The 21,475-nt window shown below is 37.1% G+C and overlaps 1 protein-coding gene across 1 annotated transcript in view; it reads right to left on the bottom strand.

The window, feature by feature from the left end:
- Positions 1 to 2,071: 2,071 nt before the first annotated feature.
- The window catches only part of acss2l (acyl-CoA synthetase short chain family member 2 like), a 23,951-nt gene continuing 4,547 nt past the window's right edge, over positions 2,072 to 21,475 (bottom strand). The window contains exons 3-17 of the mRNA XM_052134435.1: positions 19,383 to 19,474; positions 19,104 to 19,207; positions 17,721 to 17,793; positions 16,451 to 16,526; positions 14,540 to 14,621; positions 14,195 to 14,332; positions 10,512 to 10,682; positions 10,205 to 10,338; positions 9,984 to 10,116; positions 9,832 to 9,888; positions 9,626 to 9,706; positions 8,254 to 8,362; positions 5,637 to 5,705; positions 5,031 to 5,282; positions 2,072 to 2,706 (exon numbers count right to left, since the gene is read on the bottom strand). Of these exons, the coding sequence (XP_051990395.1) occupies positions 2,579 to 2,706; positions 5,031 to 5,282; positions 5,637 to 5,705; positions 8,254 to 8,362; positions 9,626 to 9,706; positions 9,832 to 9,888; positions 9,984 to 10,116; positions 10,205 to 10,338; positions 10,512 to 10,682; positions 14,195 to 14,332; positions 14,540 to 14,621; positions 16,451 to 16,526; positions 17,721 to 17,793; positions 19,104 to 19,207; positions 19,383 to 19,474 (1,699 nt within the window). The 3' untranslated portion in view covers positions 2,072 to 2,578. The remainder of the gene's footprint in view (positions 2,707 to 5,030; positions 5,283 to 5,636; positions 5,706 to 8,253; positions 8,363 to 9,625; positions 9,707 to 9,831; positions 9,889 to 9,983; positions 10,117 to 10,204; positions 10,339 to 10,511; positions 10,683 to 14,194; positions 14,333 to 14,539; positions 14,622 to 16,450; positions 16,527 to 17,720; positions 17,794 to 19,103; positions 19,208 to 19,382; positions 19,475 to 21,475) is intronic.

Here is a 21,475-nt window from a genome sequence, read left to right as displayed (position 1 = left end):
GAACCAGCAACCTTCTGATTTCCAGTTATGTGCTTTAGCCCACTACGTTACCACCACTCAGTTCTCTCACTGTTTCAGAGTGAGTGAGTGAGTGAGTGAGTGAGTGTTCAAATGCTTGGTTTCTTAAACAGTGGTTTGTGAGATTATGATAGAAATGGCAATGCCAAAAGCGTAACATTTTTAAAACACATATGTGTCAAATTAACCTTGTCAAAAGAAATCAATAAGTTCCATTAACCTGTTATGTGACCAAATGTGCATTGAAATTCATATATTTTTGAAATGCGTAGTAGGCTAACACACATAACTGGTAATCAGAGGGTTGCTGGTTTGATCCCTACAGCAACCACCATAGTGTCCTTGAGCAAGGCACTTAACTCCAGGTTGCTCCAGGGGATTGTCCCTGTAATAAGTGCACTGTAAGTCGCTTTGGATAAAAGTGTCTGCCAAATGCATAAATGTAAATAACATAACAACCAAAAATATTTGTGATTTGTTTTTTTTTATTGTGGTTACAGTGAAGCTCTAACAATGGAATTGAATATGGCCAATCCATAAACATTAAAATACACACCGTTTCAAAAGTATAGCCACATGACATAAACATTATGTGTTAATAAGACTCAAGTTTGACTGTTCAACATGATTTTAGTGTGATAAAATCACTTATAGGGTTACCAGTGTTGCGTTCATGTCATGGCACTGAAGTTTAAATATTGGATATATCTTTACAATGATAATATTTTTACACTAAAATCATGTTAACATGTATAATGTTGACATCTTGTGGCTATACATTTTGAAACAGTGTGTATTTTAACCATCCGATGGTATTCGGCCATTTTTGACCAAAAAGGTTTTTTCTCATTTAATAAAAGTGGTTTCCTTCATCTGAGCAGTACAAGACTTTGTGATGTTTCCTGCATTTGTCATCTAACTATGCAAAATAAAATAAAAAACATTGGGCTTCATTCGATAAGTCTAAATGGTTGTAAAAAAAATGAAACAAATCGACACCTTTGGTATTTGTGTTCATTCACAGACCATTGAAAAAATATGAAAACAGAGCTTTTTTTGTATTATTTGTCAAATACAATAAAAAAAACCAGACAGAAATGTCAGGGTGAGTCTCTAAAACATCCTCCTGCAAAACATACAAGTTTGCAAAATAAATCTTTACTCTAGAAAGTTTGAAATTGCAAAATGTTTTCTCTGATTCTTCTGTTTTATAATCTAATTGAAGTTTCAGAATTTTGCAGTTCATTTCTGTTTCTTGATGTTCATTTTCTTGACATTTTTATGCATTTTCTTTGAGTTATTAAATTTTTTATGTTCGATATAAATTATTGGTAGAAAAATGCTTATTATATGTCTTTTTGTAACACCATGGTCAGGTTTGATCGCAAGCACAATGACGTTAACTGAAAAACTGACACTTCAAATCAATTTTAAGATGCTAATCTGTGGCTACAGTCGTCTACTGGCTGTTTCTGTCATGACATGGTTTTCAAGTCATGTTATTTATATTTTGTTCACCTGATGGCAGCAATCTGCCTCCAATGTATGTCACATTCTCATATTTTGTGTGCTTATTTGTATATGCAGATTAATGGTCAAATTTAGAAATGTTCATGTAAATAAGATCAAAATGGCATAAAATCCCAAAGCAATGCATCAGTTTATAGTTCTTACTTCAGGGAAAAAGAAATAGGATCATTATCATCATTAAAAAGGGTTACATGTCAAAAATGACAAAATAATGACTAAATGAATATTAATGGGAGGTGCCATTTTTCAACACCATGGGTTAATGTTTATGGACTGGCCCCATTCACTTCCATTGTATGTTACTTGTATTGAACCCAAACTATTCCTTTAACAGTACTTAAAATCTCAGGGTGACCTGCTCAATAAATAATTATATATTCATATAATCACATATGCACAATTATATCAAGTAAATAATTCAGTCATTTAGGTCCCTTACTATGAGCAATAGTAACATCGACACCTGCTTTGGCAAAATAATTGGACTGTTTTGAACTGATAAGCCGTGCAAATGACTGCAAGACCTTTTCCAATATGTTTATTTCATAGACACTATTACACATAAACACAACAATCAGTCCAGTGATTACTGTTATATGCTGATCAAGTAGATACATTTTATCTGCAATGTGAACAACATCATAAAGTGTCAAAGTTTGTGATATAAAACCAGTTCCTAAAAATAAACCAAACACTCCTTCATATGAGCAGAGATTTAACTTGCAACAAAACAATAAAGTAGACTTAAACATTTCATAAATTCAACTTACAAAATGAATCATAAAGGCAATAAGTGTGTCCTGATGACAAATGTGACCCAGGATTTCATGAAGATCTGGCATATCATTTGTGATTTGTAATCAAGCAGTTTTTGTTCTGTATTTAGGGCAGATTTTTGAAAGTTACACCCCATAAGATCTGATCTAAGTGCCCATTCTAACCCCAAACCCAATGTCTTTAACCCTGGGCGAGCACACACAGGGTTACTGAGGCATCTAAACCATCAGAGCGAGGAGCGATTAGCCCGTTATCACGCAGCTGCCTCACATCTTTGGCTAAACAGAACTTCCACGACTTGGGGGTCAGCCAGGGTTGAGAGGTCACCCAGGTCCTTTTCGTTGCGGGCGATCTGTCGAAGAACTCGTCGCATGATCTTACCTGCAGGACAGGTAACAGAGCTGGATTAAACATGTACCATATGCTACAGGTGTTTGTTTATACTATCTGTTTGTGAGGTTCAGAAATTGAATTGTTGAAAGATATTCTGAGTTCTGTTTGACACACTTATAAATAAATAAACTAGATATTTTGGAACACAACTGCATATTCTGCTTTGCTCTCAGAGTTATATTAAATTTCATTTTTACCGATAATATATGTAAGTATAAGATATTAAGTGAGAATAGGTCATTATTAATTGTATCTATTCTTAAAAATAAGCAGTGAAACAATTTAGTGCAACAACCTGCCGGTAAAGTCACATGACTCCATGCGAGGATCAGGCATGTGAATGGCGAGCTCTGCGCACTTTGCTAGTTTTAACACTTTTAATGACATAAACCAGTGAGTTTCGATATACTCCGTTCCATATCTGTTCAAGGAGGACAATATGTCAAAGAACTCAAAATCCTCGAGCTCTGGAGACACTTATGTGCTCAAGCTAACGCCCCCGAGCAGGCCGCAAGCCTGGGAGTCGATTTAGTCAGAGAGGTGCGGGAAATGCGCCGAGAGATGCTGAACACTTCGGCAATGCTGACGAAGGTCATTGCTGAGTAGGAGGATCTTGCTGTGATACGTCGATCAATCACTGCCATGGAGGTGAAGTTCACTGAGGTGGTTACAAGAGTGGGGGATGTCAAGAAACGGTTCGATCATCTGGAGTCATCGGAGAGGGAATTATCTGCTAAACCACTAGCAACCAAGGTGGATTTGGACCGTGTCTGGGAGAAGTTGGAGGACATAGAGAACCATAGCTGTCGGAATAACGTCAGTATCGTCGGAATTCCTGAGGCCAAAGAGGGACAGGATATGGTGACATTCCTGGATGGGCACCTTCCGAATCTGCTCGACATAACAGGACATAAGCTGGAAATCGAGCGAGCTCAAAGGGTTCCTGCTCAGCGATCCACGGAGGAAGACAGGCCTTGATCAATTCTGGCCAAATTTCTGAGATCATCCAATAAAGATCTTGTGTTACACAAGGCGAAGAATAAAGGAAGGCTTTCTTGGAAAAACCACAGCATTTTCTTGTTCCCAGACTTTGCGAATTCAACAAGAGAGAAACTTGATCGATTCAAGGAATGCAAGAAACTTTTACATCAACGCAAGGTCGATTTTGCACTGATACTCCCGGACAAATTAAGAATAGATGCTAAGGATGGCCATAAAACATGCACATGCCCACAGCAAGCGATGTTCCTCATAAAGTCAATGGAGTAAGTCATCTTGTGGTACTCACGTTGCAGTCGAGTGGACTGGCTCACTGAACATTCACTTGACTGTTTGAGGAAACGGAGCGCTTTTTTTGTGCTGGTTCCGCCTATTGGCTGGAGTTTTTTTATAGATTATCTTTTGCCATGTAATTCTGTCTCACAAAATTTGTATAGAAACACCGGACTTGGGTAATCCGATGGCAAAGTTGTCGTGGGGGTTCTCGTAGGCGTGCATGGACTGTTTGAGTTTAGAAGGTCGGACGCCAGTTGCCGCTGTTCTGAGATGATATACTTCTCACCACAATTGTGCAGAGCAGTTATCTGAGTTACCGTAGACTTTTTCACTCAGGCCATTCTCATACATGTGATTATCTAATCAGCCAATCGTGTGGCAACAGTGCAGTGCATAAAATCATGCAGATATGGGTCAGGAGCTTCAGTTAATGTTCACATCAACCATCAGAATGGGGTGAAATTTGATCTCAGGGATTTGGACCTTGGCATAATTGTTGGTGCCAGATGGACTGGTTTGAGTATTTCTGTAACTGCTGATCTCCTTGGATTTTCACATGAATGGTCAGACTGGTTCGAACTGACAAAGTCTACGGTAACTCGGATAACCGCTCTGTACAATTGTGGTGAGAAGAATATAATCTCAGAATGTTATTCTCAAAAGGGATGTGCATCAGAGATCCCCGAACATTCCCATCTTCTAGGTGGCGCTACAGAGCCCCCTCTACACGCCCATGTATGAACTTTTGCCAACCCCTAAAGGCTGTTGACTCTGACTGTGCAAGAGTTTTTGAGCATGTTAAGTGCCCCAAAATTGCCCCTGAAACCTTGAGAAAGAAATCCTTAGAAGAACAATAGTGCCTCCGCTCCTTCAGCGGTCATTAAATTTGTATTATAACGCAGGTATGTCTTTTACACTAGATTTTTACAAGATTTCAAATTTGTATTACATCGGACAACATTATTTGTCAATGACCCAATAAAACAAAGGTGTCACTATATTTGTGTACATTTTTTTTGTACAGAAGATCTTGTTACCTGAACGTGTTTTGGGGAGACCAGGGGCATTCTGGATGAAATCTGGTGTGGCTATTGGTCCGATTTTCTCCCTCACTTTCCTCTTTAGTTCCTCAATGAGCGCACGGTTGAACTCTTGGTGGTCTTTGAGCGTGACAAAGCAATACATACACTCTCCCTTCACTGAATGTGGGTGACTGACAACCGCGGCCTCCGCAACCGATGGATGCTCAGATAGAGCCGCCTCCACCTCTGCCGTGCTCAACAAATGACCTTACACATGAGAGGTATGGTTAGACACCTGTTTTAGTTTGTGTTTACATACTGTACATACTTTAGTATAACATAGTACTGTCTCTTTAAGACAAGCGATCAAAATGTATCCTGTTTACTTTCTTAATAAAGACAGTGGCCTTGACAGACCAGAATCACTATTCACTTTTAAAAACCTTTCCTGTTCTGATTCACTGAAGGATGAATGTCATGTGGTTTGGAATAACATGGGGGTGAGTACATTTCATTTTGGGGTGAACTATCCCTTTAAGAGAAAGAAATGAGAACGTCTCCTTATATGACATCCCTAAACACTAGAGGGCAGCACTGAAATGAAATCTTTCAAGATCTCACCAGAGACATTGAGCATGTCATCAATTCTTCCTGTGATCCAGTAATATCCGTCCTTGTCACGCCGGCAGCCTGTGGACACAAGGACACATCAGTTACAGCACACACACTGCCAATACGCTGTAAGATGATACAGCAACAGGTCATTCTGTGAATAGAGACTGCTTTAATTTGGTGACACTGCTTAAAAAAGCCTCATGGTGACTAGTGCAGTATTAAAGAGTAAGACATGACAAAAATCTCTGATCATAACCATTGTTAGGGATAACAGGTTACAAGTAACCACACGTTATGTAATCAGATTGCTTTTTGGATAACGAGAAAAACAACATAAATTTTTTAATTTGCACCAGTTATTTTATTCAAATAATAGCAAGCATTTCTATTATTTTTTATTTGATTTATTAACTAAAAAATGCAATTCCTTTTTCATTGCATCACGCAGGCTTACTCAACTCGTTAAAAAGTTACAATGTAACACAATGACTTACATTTATCACTAGTAACACAAAAGTAACTAATAACATTATTAGATTAGAAATAATGCAGAAGTAATTAACACGCTATTTTCTGTAAAAAGTGACAATGTCCTAATAAAAGTTACTTTTATTAGGAGAAGTAATGCAAAAGTAACAAACATTAATTTCCGTAAAAAGTGACACAACGTAACATAACTAGTTACATTTATCAGGAGAGGTAATGTAAAAGTAAACTACATACATTTCTGTAAAAAGTGACAATGAAGCATAGTTAGTTACGTTTATCAGAAGAAGTAACTAGCATGTTAATTTCCATAAAAAGTGAAAATGTAAGACAATTACGTTTATCAGAAGTAAAGCAAAAGTAACTAACATTAATTTCTGCAAAAAGTGACAATGTAACATAATTAGTTACTTTTATTAGAAGTGACGCAAAATTATCTAACATAAATTTCCATAAAAAGTGAAAATGTAACACAATTATGTTTATCAGAAGTAAAGCAAAAGTAAATTATTTCTGTAAAGTGACAATGTAACATTATTAGTTACATTTATCAGAAGAAACACAAAAGTAACTAACATTAATTTATGTAAAAAGTGACAATGTAACATTATTAGTTACATTTATCAGAAGAAACACAAAAGTAACTAACATTAATTTATGTAAAAAGTGACAAGGTAAAATAATTAGTTACTTTTATTAGAAGTAACGCAAAATTATCTGACATTAATTTCCATGAAAAGAGAAAATGTAACAGTTACTTTTATTAGAAGTAATGCAAACTTATCTAACATTAATTTCCGTGAAAAGTGACTATGTAACATAATTAGTAACTTTTATTAGAAGTAACGCAAAATTATCTGACATTAATTTCCATGAAAAGAGAAAATGTAACATAATTAGTTACTTGTATTAGAAGTAACCCAAAATGACCTAACAAAAATTTCCATAAAAAGTGAAAACGTAACACAATTATGTTTATCAGAAGTAAAGCAAAAGTAACTAACGTTAATTTCTGCAAAAGGTGACATTAAAAAAATATTTTCAGAAGTAACGCAAAAGTAAATTATTTCTGTAAAGTGACAATGTAACATTATTAGTTACATTTATCAGAAGTAACACAAAAGTAACTAACATTAATTTATGTAAAAAGTGACGATGTAACATAACTAGTTTCTTTTATTAGAAGTAATGAAAGGGTCACTAACATTAATTTCCATAAAAAGTGCCAATGTAGGCCTGGGTAGCTCAGCGTGTATTAATGCTTGCTGCCACCCCTGGAGTCACGAGTTCGAATCCAGGGTGTGCTGAGTGACTCCAGCCAGGTCTCCTAAGCAAACTAATTGGCCCGGTTTCTACGGAGAGTAGAGTCACATGGGGCAACTTCCTCATGGTCACGATTAGTGGTTCTTGCTCTCAATGGGGCATGTGGTAAGTTGTGCGTGGATTGCGGAGAGTAGCATGAGCCTCCCGTGTTGTGAGTATCTGCGGTGTCATACACAATGTGCCACATGATAAGATGCGCGGATTGACTGTCTAAGAAGCGAGGCAAGTGAGACTTGTCCTCCGCCACCCGGACTGAGGTGAGTAACCGCGCCACCACGAGGACCTACTAAGTAGTGGGAACTGGGCATTTAAAATTACGAGAAATGGGGATAAAATAAAATACAAATTTAAAAAGTGCCAATGTAAAATTATTAATTATGTTTCGTAGGAAAAGTAACACAAAAGTAACTAACTTTAATTTCCGTGAAGTGACAATGTAACAATTTGTTTATTAGAAGTAACGCAAAAGTAACTAACATTAATTTCTGTAAAAGTGAGAATGTAGCATAATTAGGTTGCATTTATTAGAAGTAACACAAAATAGATGAACATAATTTCCATAAAAAGTTAAAATGTGACATAATTAGTTACGCACAAGTAACTAACACATTAATATGCATAGAAAAATGCCATGTAATGCTATAAATTACATTTATTATTATTATTATTATTATAATTAACATATCAAATTTCTGTAAAAAGTTACTTAATTAGTTAATGTTATTACAAGCAACACAATAATGCAATGCATCGCTTTTAAATGTAACATTCTACAAAACTAATTATGAAACATCCGGATATCCTGCAGTATTACCGTCTCCTGTCACATAGAATCCTGGGAATTTTCTGAAGTAGGTGTTTTCAAAACGTTCTTGATCCTGGTATACACCCCTCATCATTCCAGACCAGGGCTGCCGGAAAACCTGACACCAAAAACATCAGTTTAATGTTAGAATTACACCTCAGACTTCCTCTTTGTTATGCAGTTTGTAAATAAAAGTTGGATTATGTGATATGCTACAAACCACAACCCTACCTGAGGTAAATACTCAAATAAATCTTAGTCAACATGAAATCAAAATTGACCCTTTATTCTTCATCTATACATGTGTAATGGGAGCCAGCTGGTAGATAGCTGAAGACATCGGTTCAAGTCCCGTTCGGAGTGGGGCGAGCAGGACAGGTTACGATGGTGCCGTGACCCGGATGGGGGTGAGTGTAACTGGAGCCAGCTGGTAGATAGCTGTGCTGTGTGTAAATCTCACTCTCCTCACCTCAAGAGGTGCACTAGCGACTGACACTAGAGGCTGTAGCCTTTAGCCTCCTTGTTAGAGCACCAGCCTCCCACGCCGGAGACATCAGTTCAAGTCCCCGTTCGGAGTGGGGCGAGCAGGACCGATTACAATGGTGCCGTGACCCGGATGGGGGTGAGGTTTAGGGGGGTGAGTGTAACGGGAGCCAGCTGATAGATAGCTGTGCAGTGTGTAAACCTCAGTCTCCTGACCTCAAGAGGTACGCTAGAGGCTGTAGCTTTTAGCCTCCTGGTTAGCGCACCCGCCTCCCACGCCGGAGACGTCGATTCAAGTCCCGTTCGGAGCGGGGCGAGCAGGACCTTTTACAATGGTGCCGTGACCCGGATGGGAGTGAGGTTTAAGGGGGTGAGTGTAACTGGAGCCAGCTGGTAGATAGCTGTGCAGTGTGTAAACCTCACTCTCCTGACCTCAAGAGGTGCACTAGTGTCTGATGCTAGAGGCTGTAGCCTTTAGCCTCCTTGTTAGAGCACCCGCCGGCCACACCAAAGACGTTGGTTCGAGTCCCGTTCGGAGGGGGGCGAGCAGGACTGGTTACACATGTTCCTGGTCTTTTTGCGCATGATTCATTTATGCACATTACTGCAAATTAAAAATATTGTCTATGTAATCTTTAACTAAAACATAATAAGTTGTTCCCCCTCTGAAATTACTTTCGTTTTTTGCTGATGTCACCAAGCCCTCTTATTTTTCAGCCATTACCCATCAACCACCTGCCACCATCTAATCAGTTCAAACAATGGATAAAATTAAGCCTCAGCCTACATTTTTTACTTGTTTCTACATCACTTTACGGAAGTAAAATGGGTTGAAAAATGTTCCATGTCGACTTTATTAATTATCTTAATCAGTTTAAAACTTGGGTATAATTCTCACCAGGTATCCCTCCGCCTCCCCCTCTAATTCTTCTCCATGTTCGTTAAGAATGGCGGGCTGAACTCCGAAAAACGGGAATGTCTGCACAGAGAGGACGCATTCATACAGTCAACACTGTTATCACAGGACAAAAAAGACATCCGTCCAATAATGCAGTGTTTTGATAATTATTAATAATAATTGAATAGGAATTTAAGATGACTCACAGCAGATCCCGGCTTCAGTGGTGTAGCAGCAGGAAGTGGGGTCAAAACATGGCCGCCCTGCCAACACAGATTAAAGATTTAACCTCATTTAATAAAACAGGAGGATCTGAGTGTTTCTGATTTTAAATCTAAAATAAATGTAAGTATTTTACCGTCTCTGTTTGCCAAAATGTGTCGATAACAGGACAGCGCTGCTGCCCCACAACCTCATGATACCAAAGCCAAGCCTCTGGGTTTATGGGTTCACCAACTGTACCCAACACACGTAGACTGGACAAATCATACCTGAGAGAGACAGACATAAAATGACTTATTTTTTACATTCCTGTAAAAAAGAGATTGTTGCTAGTGCTATTTATATGTGCACTTATACCGCTGTAGTGGCTCTTTGCCGTATTTCATCAGCAGTCTAATAGCGGTGGGCGCCGTGTAGAATTTAGACACTCCATATTTCTCAATAATCTCCCACAATCTGCCCACATGTGGATACACCGGCACACCTTCAAACTATCACACAAATGACAAATCATTTTGGGGTAAATGATTAATCTCGCACTAAATTGATTACATATTTAAGCTATGATGAAACATTGTTGAAACAAGCCCCAAGTTTGCAAAATGTCAGTTCATGCAACTAAACATGTGCTTTTAAAGGCATTACAATTCAACGGAGAACTTACGAGCACGCTCGTCGCTCCATTGGCTAATGGGCCATATGTGATGTAGGAGTGGCCTGTGATCCAGCCAATGTCTGCAGTGCACCAGTAAATGTCGTCATGGTGATAATCAAAAACATACTTAAAGGTCAGTGATGTATAGAGCATATAACCAGCGACGCTGTGGACAACCCCCTGTACAGAGAATGAATGAATGAGACATATTACGGAATACTAAAATATTGCTTAGTACTGTACATACTGTGCACTACATACTGTATACTATATACTAAACATGCTAAAAATAAGAAGTTTGCAAAAACCATTATACTACATACTATTTAAAAAAGTATTAGCAATTTGCAAAAATAATGTATACCGAATACTATTCAAAAAAGTATAAAAACAGACCACATTTGCAAAAATACTGTATACTATTTTTTTAAAGTATACGAAACAGACTGCATTTGCAAAAATACTGTATACAGCATACTGTTTCTGAAAAAGTATGTGAAACAGACAATAGTTTGTAAAAATACTGTATACTATATAAAAAAAATTTAAAGTATGTGAAACTGAATGCAGTCTGCAAAAATACTGTATACTAAATACTATTTTTTTTAAAGTATGCAAAACAGACTGTTATTGCAAAAATACTGTATACTAAATACTATTTTTTTAAAGTATGCAAAACAGACTGTTATTGCAAAAATACTGTATACTATTTTTTTAAAGTATGCAAAACAGACTGTTATTGCAAAAATACTGTATACTTTTTTTAAAGTATGCAAAACAGACTGTTATTGCAAAAATACTGTATACTAAATACTATTTTTTTAAAGTATGCAAAACAGACTGTTATTGCAAAAATACTGTATACTATTTTTTTAAAGTACGCAAAACAGACTGTTATTGCAAAAATACTGCATACTAAATACTATTTTTTTTTAAAGTATGCAAAACAGACTGTTATTGCAAAAATACTGTATACTAAATACTATTTTTTTTAAGTATGTAAAACAGACTGTTATTGCAAAAATACTGTATACTAAATACTATTTTTTTTAAGTATGTAAAACAGACTGTTATTGCAAAAATACTGCATACTAAATACTATTTTTTTAAAGTATGCAAAACAGACTGTTATTGCAAAAATACTGCATACTAAATACTATTTTTTTAAAGTATGCAAAACAGACTGTTATTGCAAAAATACTGCATACTAAATACTATTTTTTAAAGTATGCAAAACAGACTGTTATTGCAAAAATACTGCATACTGCATACTATTTTTTTTAAAGTATGCAAAACAGACTGTTATTGCAAAAATACTGCATACTAAATACTATTTTTTTTAAAGTATGCAAAACAGACTGTTATTGCAGAAATACTGCATACTAAATACTATTTTTTTTAAGTATGCAAAACAGACTGTTATTGCAAAAATACTGTATACTAAATACTATTTTTTTTAAAGTATGCAAAACAGACTGTTATTGCAAAAATACTGTATACTAAATACTATTTTTTTAAAGTATGCAAAACAGACTGTTATTGCAAAAATACTGTATACTAAATACTATTTTTTTAAAGTATGTAAAACAGACTGTTATTGCAAAAATACTGTATACTAAATACTATTTTTTTAAAGTATGTAAAACAGACTGTTATTGCAAAAATACTGTATACTAAATACTATTTTTTTAAAAGTATGCAAAACAGACTGTTATTGCAAAAATACTGTATACTAAATACTATTTTTTTAAAGTATGCAAAACAGACTGTTATTGCAAAATACTGCATACTAAATACTATTTTAAGTATGCAAACAGACTGTTATTGCAAAATACTGCATACTAAATACTATTTTTTTAAGTATGCAAAACAGACTGTTATTGCAAAAATGCTGTATACTAAATACTATTTTTTTAAGTATGCAAAACAGACTGTTATTGCAAAAATACTGTATACTAAATACTATTTTTTTTAAGTATGCAAAACAGACTGTTATTGCAAAAATACTGTATACTAAATACTATTTTTTTTAAGTATGTAAAACAGACTGTTATTGCAAAAATACTGCATACTAAATACTATTTTTTTTAAGTATGCAAAACAGACTGTTATTGCAAAAATACTGTATACTAAATACTATTTTTTTAAGTATGCAAAACAGACTGTTATTGCAAAAATGCTGTATACTAAATACTATTTTTTTTTAAGTATGCAAAACAGACTGTTATTGCAAAAATACTGTATACTAAATACTATTTTTTTTAAGTATGCAAAACAGACTGTTATTGCAAAAATACTGTATACTAAATACTATTTTTTTTAAGTATGTAAAACAGACTGTTATTGCAAAAATACTGTATACTAAATACTATTTTTTTTAAGTATACAAAACAGACTGTTATTGCAAAAATACTGCATACTAAATACTATTTTTTTTAAGTATGCAAAACAGACTGTTATTGCAAAAATACTGCATACTAAATACTATTTTTTTTAAGTATGTAAAACAGACTGTTATTGCAAAAATACTGTATACTAAATACTATTTTTTTAAGTATGTAAAACAGACTGTTATTGCAAAAATACTGTATACTAAATACTATTTTTTTAAAGTATGCAAAACAGACTGTTATTGCAAAAATACTGTATACTAAATACTATTTTTTTAAAGTATGCAAAACAGACTGTTATTGCAAAAATACTGTATACTAAATACTATTTTTTTTAAAGTATGCAAAACAGACTGTTATTGCAAAAATACTGCATACTGAATACTATTTTTTTAAAGTATGCAAAACAGACTGTTATTGCAAAAATACTGTATACTAAATACTATTTTTTTAAAGTATGCAAAACAGACTGTTATTGCAAAAATACTGTATACTGAATACTATTTTTTTAAAGTATGTAAAACAGACTGTTATTGCAAAAATACTGTATACTAAATACTATTTTTTTTTTTAAGTATGCAAAACAGACTGTTATTGCAAAAATACTGCATACTAAATAATATTTTTTTAAAGTATGTGAAACAGACTACAGTTTGCAAGTAGTATGTTACTTTGTTGCAGGGGCGGGGCCAGAAGGGTGGCACCCTGTCACGCATGGTCCATAACAACGTTCTGCCCATGTCTGGGAGTAAAGCACCCACCCCATCACACGAACATACTGGATGCCACCGCTTGCTCAAATCTTGCCATCCCTTTGCCACCCCTGGCAAAATATCCTGGACACGCCCCTGCTTTTTGTCACATGACCTCACTATATTGCATGTTTAATTCATCTAGTTACAGTTAAATTTGAGTTTTTAATCTAATTTTGAATGAGAATGACTGAACGTTTTGCAGGCTGGCCAAATATTAAGACATTACAGTTCACAGGGGATACAGTTTCTGATTCATTATTATTCACGCAAACTATTTTGACCAATTAAATGACAAGAACCTTCACAAACGTTTTCTCAAGATCTCTACACTAGCTCTAATCAAGAGCAATATTTAATTGATGAATTAGGTGATCAGAACAGAGAGACACTTTAGAAATGACCTTGACTTTTATGATTATGCCCATTTCCTTATGACGTCTCCAGGCCTGAAAATCCCATTTTTAAATTCCCTGATATTTTCCAGGTTTCCCATGACCGTTTAAAATGACTTTAAACAAAAGATGGTGAAATGTGAGAGGTCACATGCCTTGGGTTTGCCGGTAGATCCGCTGGTGTACAGAATGAACAGAGGATCTTCAGCGTCCACCCACTCCGGTTCACACTCATCTGACGCACCGTCCATAAGATCATGCCACCATATATCACACTCTGCATCCCATGGTGTCTACAACACACACATAGAAAAGGGATGTAACTGTTTGAAAATGAAGGTTAAAAATATTCCCATTTAACATTAAAAACATTTGAAAGCTACAAAATAAATCAAGATTTTCAGTGAATAACAAGTACGTGTTGCATTCTCACTTTTGCCACAAGGAGGTGATTTTCATTTTGAGGTGAACTATTCCTGTAAGGTTGCAGTTTAACTAACCTGTAGTTTGTTGGAAGAATCACTGTTTGTTATGAAGCCATGATGTTTCACCACCACACATTTCTGAACAGAGAAGGTTGGGCTGAAATAGAGAGAGAGAGAGAGAGAGAGAGAGAGAGTCTTATAAAGTTATAAGGGAAATCATAAAACTTGTATAAATAATTTTAGAAACTGTGCCACAGTGTGACTCCACTGAATTCAATTAAAATGATGAAACCTGCCTGCAATAAAACATTACTTAAAATTATATTCAGATTATTTGCTGAAAAATTTTAGAGATGCTTGCTCTTGCAAAATCACCATCACAATGCTAGTGTTTTGCGACTGGTTGCTAGGGCATTGCTAGTTGGTTGCTAAGGGTGTTCAAGGTGGTTGCTTTGGCATTGCTATTTAGTTGCTAGGGTGGTTACTAGAGCATTTCCATGCAGTTGCTAGGGTGTTCCAAATGGTTAATAGTGTATTGGTATACAAGAGTAGTTGTTAGGACATTGCCATGCAGTTGCTAGGGTGTTGTGGGTGGTTGCTAGGGCATTGCCATACAGTTGCTTGGGTGTTCCAGGTGGTTGCAAGGACATTGCCATGCAGATGCTAGGGTGGTTGCTCGGGCATTGCCAAGCAGTTGCTAGGGTGGTTGCTAGGGCATTACCATAAGGTTGCTAGGGCAGTTGCTTGGGTATTACCGTACAGTTGCTAGGGTGGTTACTAGGGCATTGCTATGGAGATTCTAGGGTGATTGCCAGGGCATTGCTATTTAGTTGCAAGGGCAGTTGCAAGGGCATTAACATACAGTTGCTAGGGTGGTTACTAGGGCATTGCTATGGAGATTCTAGGGTGATTGCCAGGGCATTGCTATTTAGTTGCAAGGGCAGTTGCAAGGGCATTAACATACAGTTGCTAGGGTGGTTGCTAGGGCATTGACATACACATACTAGGGTACTGTCATGCAGTTGATAGGGTGTTCCAGGTGGTTGCTAGGGCATTTCTATGTGGTTTCTAGAGTGTTGTGGGTGACTTCTATGGCATTATCATGCAGTTGCTAGTGTAGTTGCTAGGGTATTGCCATGCAGTTTCTAGGGTGGTTGCTAGGGAATTTCCATGCGGTTTATAGGGTGGTCCAGGTAGTTGCTAGTGCATTGCCATGCAGTTGCTAGGGTGGTTGTTATGGCATTGCCATGCAGTTGCTAGGGCGGTCCAGGTAGTTGCTAGGGCATTGCCATGCAGTTGCTAGTGCATTGCCATCCAGTTGCTAGGGTGGTTGTTATGCCGTTGCCATGTTGTTGCTAGGGTGGTTGCTACAGCATTGCCATGCAGTTGCTAGTGTGGTTGCTAGGGCATTGCTATGTTCTCCCCTTAGTCGCTATAATATTCTGGTCTCTAGATATGGCATGAGTCAGTGTTAGTCTATGGAATTGTTCACTAGTATTATGGTCTGCCAGGCTAAAATAGTTAGACTGATCACTTAGAAATTTCATATAATATAATATCATACCTGTCCTCGACAAAACACACAATTTGAGGTATCATTCATGTCTGTAGCACAAACACTGCGAGATGAGTTACACACTGAAACTTAATACTTAGTTTGAGGAGTTTGTTCAAATCCTAACCCTAATATTAGCATTAGTAAGTTCTTGTTACTTGATTTCTGTTTGCTCCATAATGCATTGTCTCATTTTACATGTCACCATGGCGACAAGATTGCCATGCTGTTGCTCAGCAACCCATGAGAATTCCATGGAATACAAAGGCAGTATGTGAGTCTCAGTCGCCATTCACTTACATTGCATTTTTTTTCATACAATGAAAGTGAATGGGACTGAGGCTGTCACCTTTTGTGCTCCACGGAAGAACGTCATTGTGTTTGAAATGACATGAGGGTGGGTAAATGATGAGCAATAGAGATGGACGTACCTCCCCTTACAACGCTCTAAAGCCTCATCCGCAATCTTCTTCAAATTGATCAGCTTGTCCCCTCTGTACACACCATCTGTAGGACACAGACAAAGAGCAAATATGTGAGACGGTTAGTGTCTAATCACTAACCGTCTGATGCATATTGCACACAAGAAATGGCAAAAGCTTTTTCAAAACGGCAAGCTCTAATCTGATTGGCGGGCTTTATGCACTTTCCAGGAGTGAGGGTGCACGTTACATCAGTCCTCCAGGAATCAAAGTCATGTTTACAAGTTCACAGGGTACTAAAATGAGCATTCGTGAGGGGGACCTAGTCACTGGATTTGACTGACTTTCTTATGAGGAACACAAAAGGAGAATATGGGTAAATGATGACAGATTTTTGGGTTTACTATCCCAGTAGGATATTGCACTTTGTTTTTTTGGATATATGTGGATGAATCTCACAAAACATTTTAGAAATGTGTGACACAAGTAATGCACTTAAAGGGATAGTTCACCCAAAAATGAAAATTCTCTCATCATTTACTCACCCTCACGCCATCCCAAATGTGTTTGAGCTGCTTTCTTCTGCTTTAGAAGAATATCTCAGCTCTGTAGGTCCATACAATGCAAGAAATTTGAAGATCCAAAAAGTGCAAATGCAGCATTAAGTTTGACATTTTTATTGAATTGGCCATGCCCCACAGGAAGTTAAATTGGCATGATAGGAAGTGGAATTTATATAATTGCAATTCAAGGAAATTCAACACAGTCACTTACAACATGGGAATTTCACTAGTCCAATACAACAACACACATTTTCTAACATACTAATTGACAATAATTACATGATTAATTTTGATTAATAATGCCAATTTCCCCACGATAGTTAGAATTTGAACTTATTAGACACATTAAACTAAACTCATCATCTACACTGAATTAGAATTTAATCTTTAATCAAATAAAAATGCAAAAAACCTAAATAGTTTAAGTTTTATTCATTTAATTTTGTTTAACATTACACATTTCAATCTAATCGAATTTTGTTATGAAATTGAAATGCGTAAGTCTTAAAAAACAAGCACTAGAAAATGTTCACCACATTGTTTTAATATGCATTAACTCTTAAAACTCATACAAATAAAGCCATGAAAATATAATTCAACTGATTGTGTAATATATTGAGTGAATTAGAGAAATGAAGGATTCTTCCACCGTGGAATAATCTCCATAATATTAAAAACGGATGGGGAGGAGGAGCTGTCCTGTAGGCCATACTCACCTGCCGTTACCAGGACTTTGCACTGAGCATCCATGATTCTATCACAGAGAGACTCCGAGGAGAAGCCTGCAAACTGACAGAGGAAAAGAAGAGAGAGTTAGACATTCACGCAAAGGTGGAGCTCCCTGCTGTTTGTGTGTTTATAACATTAAAGGTGCTGTAAGCGATTTCAGCCGTTCTGTTTACACGAGACTGAGCTGTTGAATTAGCCACGCCCCCTCTTTTCAAAAGCACTCCAAAGATAACAAATGAGCTTTATTGAGACCGTCACGAGCAGAAACGTTTTTAAAGACAACGGCAGTAAAATAGCGCCCTCAACTGGCAACTGTTATGAACAACATGGCATAAAAATGGCATTAAGTCTCAATAATTCATGCAACTACAATACTATGAGAATGCACGAAATGATTGACAGGTCAGAGACTGCGGCCTGCTGTCTGAAGTTTACGGAGTCTCGAGAGCACCATGCCTTGCTGTTGTTGTTTTTTTCATCGTCAGTAGCATCGTGTGTGTCTGGAGCGACACATTTCACAGTTTTTTTTATATATAGCACATTTTTGTTTGCTGTTTACAGAGTCTAGAGATGTCACAGAGACCGGTGAGATATCTCAGGACAATTATTTCATTAGTAGGACATTTTTTTTTGCATACATTTCCATGAAATAAATCGCTTACAGCATCTTTAAAGGTTATAATAACAGTACCTGAGACAAGCGGTTTCTTAAAGAAGTGTGTCGTTTTTTAAATTGCTAGAGGGACCAAATTAAAATCGCAAAAATTAAAAATGAATTTTTTTAGCAAGTTGCAGGCAGTTACTAGGGATTCCTTAGTGGTTGCTAGGGTATTCTGGGTGGTTGCTAGGTCATCGTTGTCACCCCTAGATATGGATGGTTTTAGGGGTTTTGGAAAAACCAAAAGTTCAAGGTCTTTTTCCACCAAAAAAAAAAAAAAAAAAGACTGGTTTTAAATAATAAAAAGTAGCACAATAATCTGACCCAATTTGGGTCATCATCCAAGCTTAAAAATAGACTTCAATATTCAAGTGACCTTGAAAGCACCCGTCTGATATTTTTAAATACAGCTATAACCTTTACATGGCAAGAGATGGCTTGGCTGGCAAAAATAGTCCTGGCAGAGGAAAAGAGGACATACTCATTTCATGCATATTCACGACACCATGCTAAATACTGACCCCAGTTTAAACTTTTACATTTTCTTAAGGTAAAAAAAATGGTCGTTTATAGGTCTCTGGGGAGAAACATGTCAAAACTCACGTACTGGCCCCGAAGTTTTCCTTTTTATAGACTGAATAACGAGGCAGGGAATTTGTTAAGTAAGCACCGATCTAGACATTTTGCGACCAATCTACATTAATCTACTAACCACAATCGAGTGGACTGCACCAATTCTAGCGCAGGCCAGCATTGTGTACACCAGCTCTGGAATCATGGGAAGGTAGATAGCGACTCTGTCCCCCTTATTCACACCTGGAGCACAGAAAAACTCACATCAGAATGAGTTCATAGAGTTCTGTGAATTACCGATCCTCGTTTTGACATCTTTGATGAACAGACTGAATGCACTTATGTCACATTTGCATTATAAAAAAGTTGAGCATGCTCAGACTGAGGTGACAGGGGAAGAGGAAGATGAAGGTCTTACCCAGCAGCTTTAAAGCATTAGCACATCGGCACACCTGTCTCAACAGTTGGCTGTAGGTGATCGTCAGGTGATGATCAGGTGAGTTTCCCTCCCTACAGAAAATGCCAATCAATATCAAGCCGTTAGGAAATAATTTATATACACCATTGCCTTATGTACATAAGGAGGCTTTTATAACGTTGCTAAAAACTGATATAAAAGCTTTCTGTTTAGATGAATGTACATACTGTGTATTTGATAAAACACCTTAGGGGCCGTTCACACTGAAAGCATTTTGCAGTGTTTTTCTATATAAACAAGCACTAGACAGATATATTTGCCGTATATCAAATTTTTTTGGACGTCTTGCACGAGCATCATGCCACACTGTTTTTCAGTGTCTCACGCAGAACTGTTACATCTTACAGTTATTTATTCAGCTTCTTGCGCAGGAGCGTTGCATCTCGCTGTTTTTTTTTTGTAGTGTTTCGTGCAGCAGCACCACGTCTCACAATTTTTTTTAGCGTCTCATATCTCGCATCACATTTTGCTGTTTTTTTATGCATCTTATACAGAACCATCACATTTCGTAGTTTTTTTTTGCACCTCATGCAGAAGCACTGCATTTGTTGTGGGTTTTTTGCATCTCACGTAGGAGCACCGCATTTCGTAGTTTTTTTGCATATTGCATAGTAGCGGCACATCTCGCTGTTTTTTTTTTGGCATCTCATGCAGAAGCACCACGTTTCGCTGTTTTGTTTTTTGGCATCTCATGCAGAAGCACCACATTTAAAATTTCTTTGCATCTCATGCAGAAGCGCTGCATTTAAAAATTTTTTGCATCTCATGCAGAAGAGCCGCATTTAGTTGTTTTTGCATCTCATGCAGAAGTGCCGCATTTAGCCGTTTTTTGCATCTCATGCAGAAGCGCCGCATTTAGCCGTTTTCTGCATCTCATGCAGAAGTGCCGCATTTAGCCGTTTTTTGCATCTCGTGCAGAAGCGCCGTATTTAGCCGTTTTTTGCATCTCATGCAGAAGACCCGCATTTAGTTGTTTTTTGCATCTCAAGCAGAAGCGCCGCATTTAGCCGTTTTTTGCATCTCATGCAGAAGTGCCGCATTTAGTTGTTTCAGGGGCAGTGGTGGCTCAGTGGTTGAGGCTCAGGGTTACTGACCAGAAGGTTGGGGGTTCAAGCCCCAGCACCACCAAGATGCCACTGTTGGGCCCTTGAGCAAGGCCCTTAACTCCAGGGGGGATTGTCCCTGTAATAAGTGCACTGTAAGTCGCTTTGGATAAAAGCGTCTGCCAAATGCATAAATATAAATATAATATATAAATATTCCAGACAATCTACTGAAATACAGGCAGGGTGGGGAGTCGCAATGACAATGACAGTAGTCCGAGCTGTGCACACCATTTCCAATGCGAGTGTGGGCCAGCAGTGCACTTTCACAGAGAGACTCCGCCCACACGCTGTTCTGAATGGCTGTGATTTTTGATTGACGTGTGGCGTCTCACAGTCGCGTCGCGTCTAGTGTGGACAGACACACTTGCTGTCGCTGGAATTTTATCGCGTCGCGTGTAGTTAGGACACGGTGTTACGCAAGAGCGGCACATCTTGCTGGGGTTTTATTTCAGCTTGGTTCAGCATCTTGTGCAGGAATGCCGCATCTCCCTGTTTTTGTTTAGTGTCCGGTGCAGGAACGCAGCAATTTTTAAATGCCTTGCTAACTTAAAAAGTACTTTTAAAATATGTCTGCTTGTTGTTATCATTTTTGCGCTGCGTCTAGTTTTTATTTTATTTATTTTTCTTTGGGACATACATGTAGTCAAAACCTTAAATTTTGTGTGTTTTTATCTGTGCAGTTTAGCTGATTTCAGTTCCTGTTTACATGTGACAGGTTTTTACAGGAACAGATACAAAGTCCCTTTTTCCCAAGCAGTCTGTGTTGGATTTGGAAGTCTGTCAGCCCTATATTTGGTCAGTGATCCTTGTTTATTGCCCAAGTCAAAAGAACAGTCAATTCATCAAATCACAAAATGGCAACCTGCCTTGTTAAACACTGGTTTAGACTTACAATATATAAAAAATCTGAAATAATTAAAGACTTAA

This window comes from Xyrauchen texanus, chromosome 9 (genome assembly GCF_025860055.1).
Source record: "Xyrauchen texanus isolate HMW12.3.18 chromosome 9, RBS_HiC_50CHRs, whole genome shotgun sequence".
NCBI classification, from domain to species: Eukaryota; Metazoa; Chordata; class Actinopteri; order Cypriniformes; family Catostomidae; genus Xyrauchen; species Xyrauchen texanus.
Note: the sequence above shows the minus strand (reverse complement) of the source record. Positions and strands in the feature narration are given on the sequence as shown.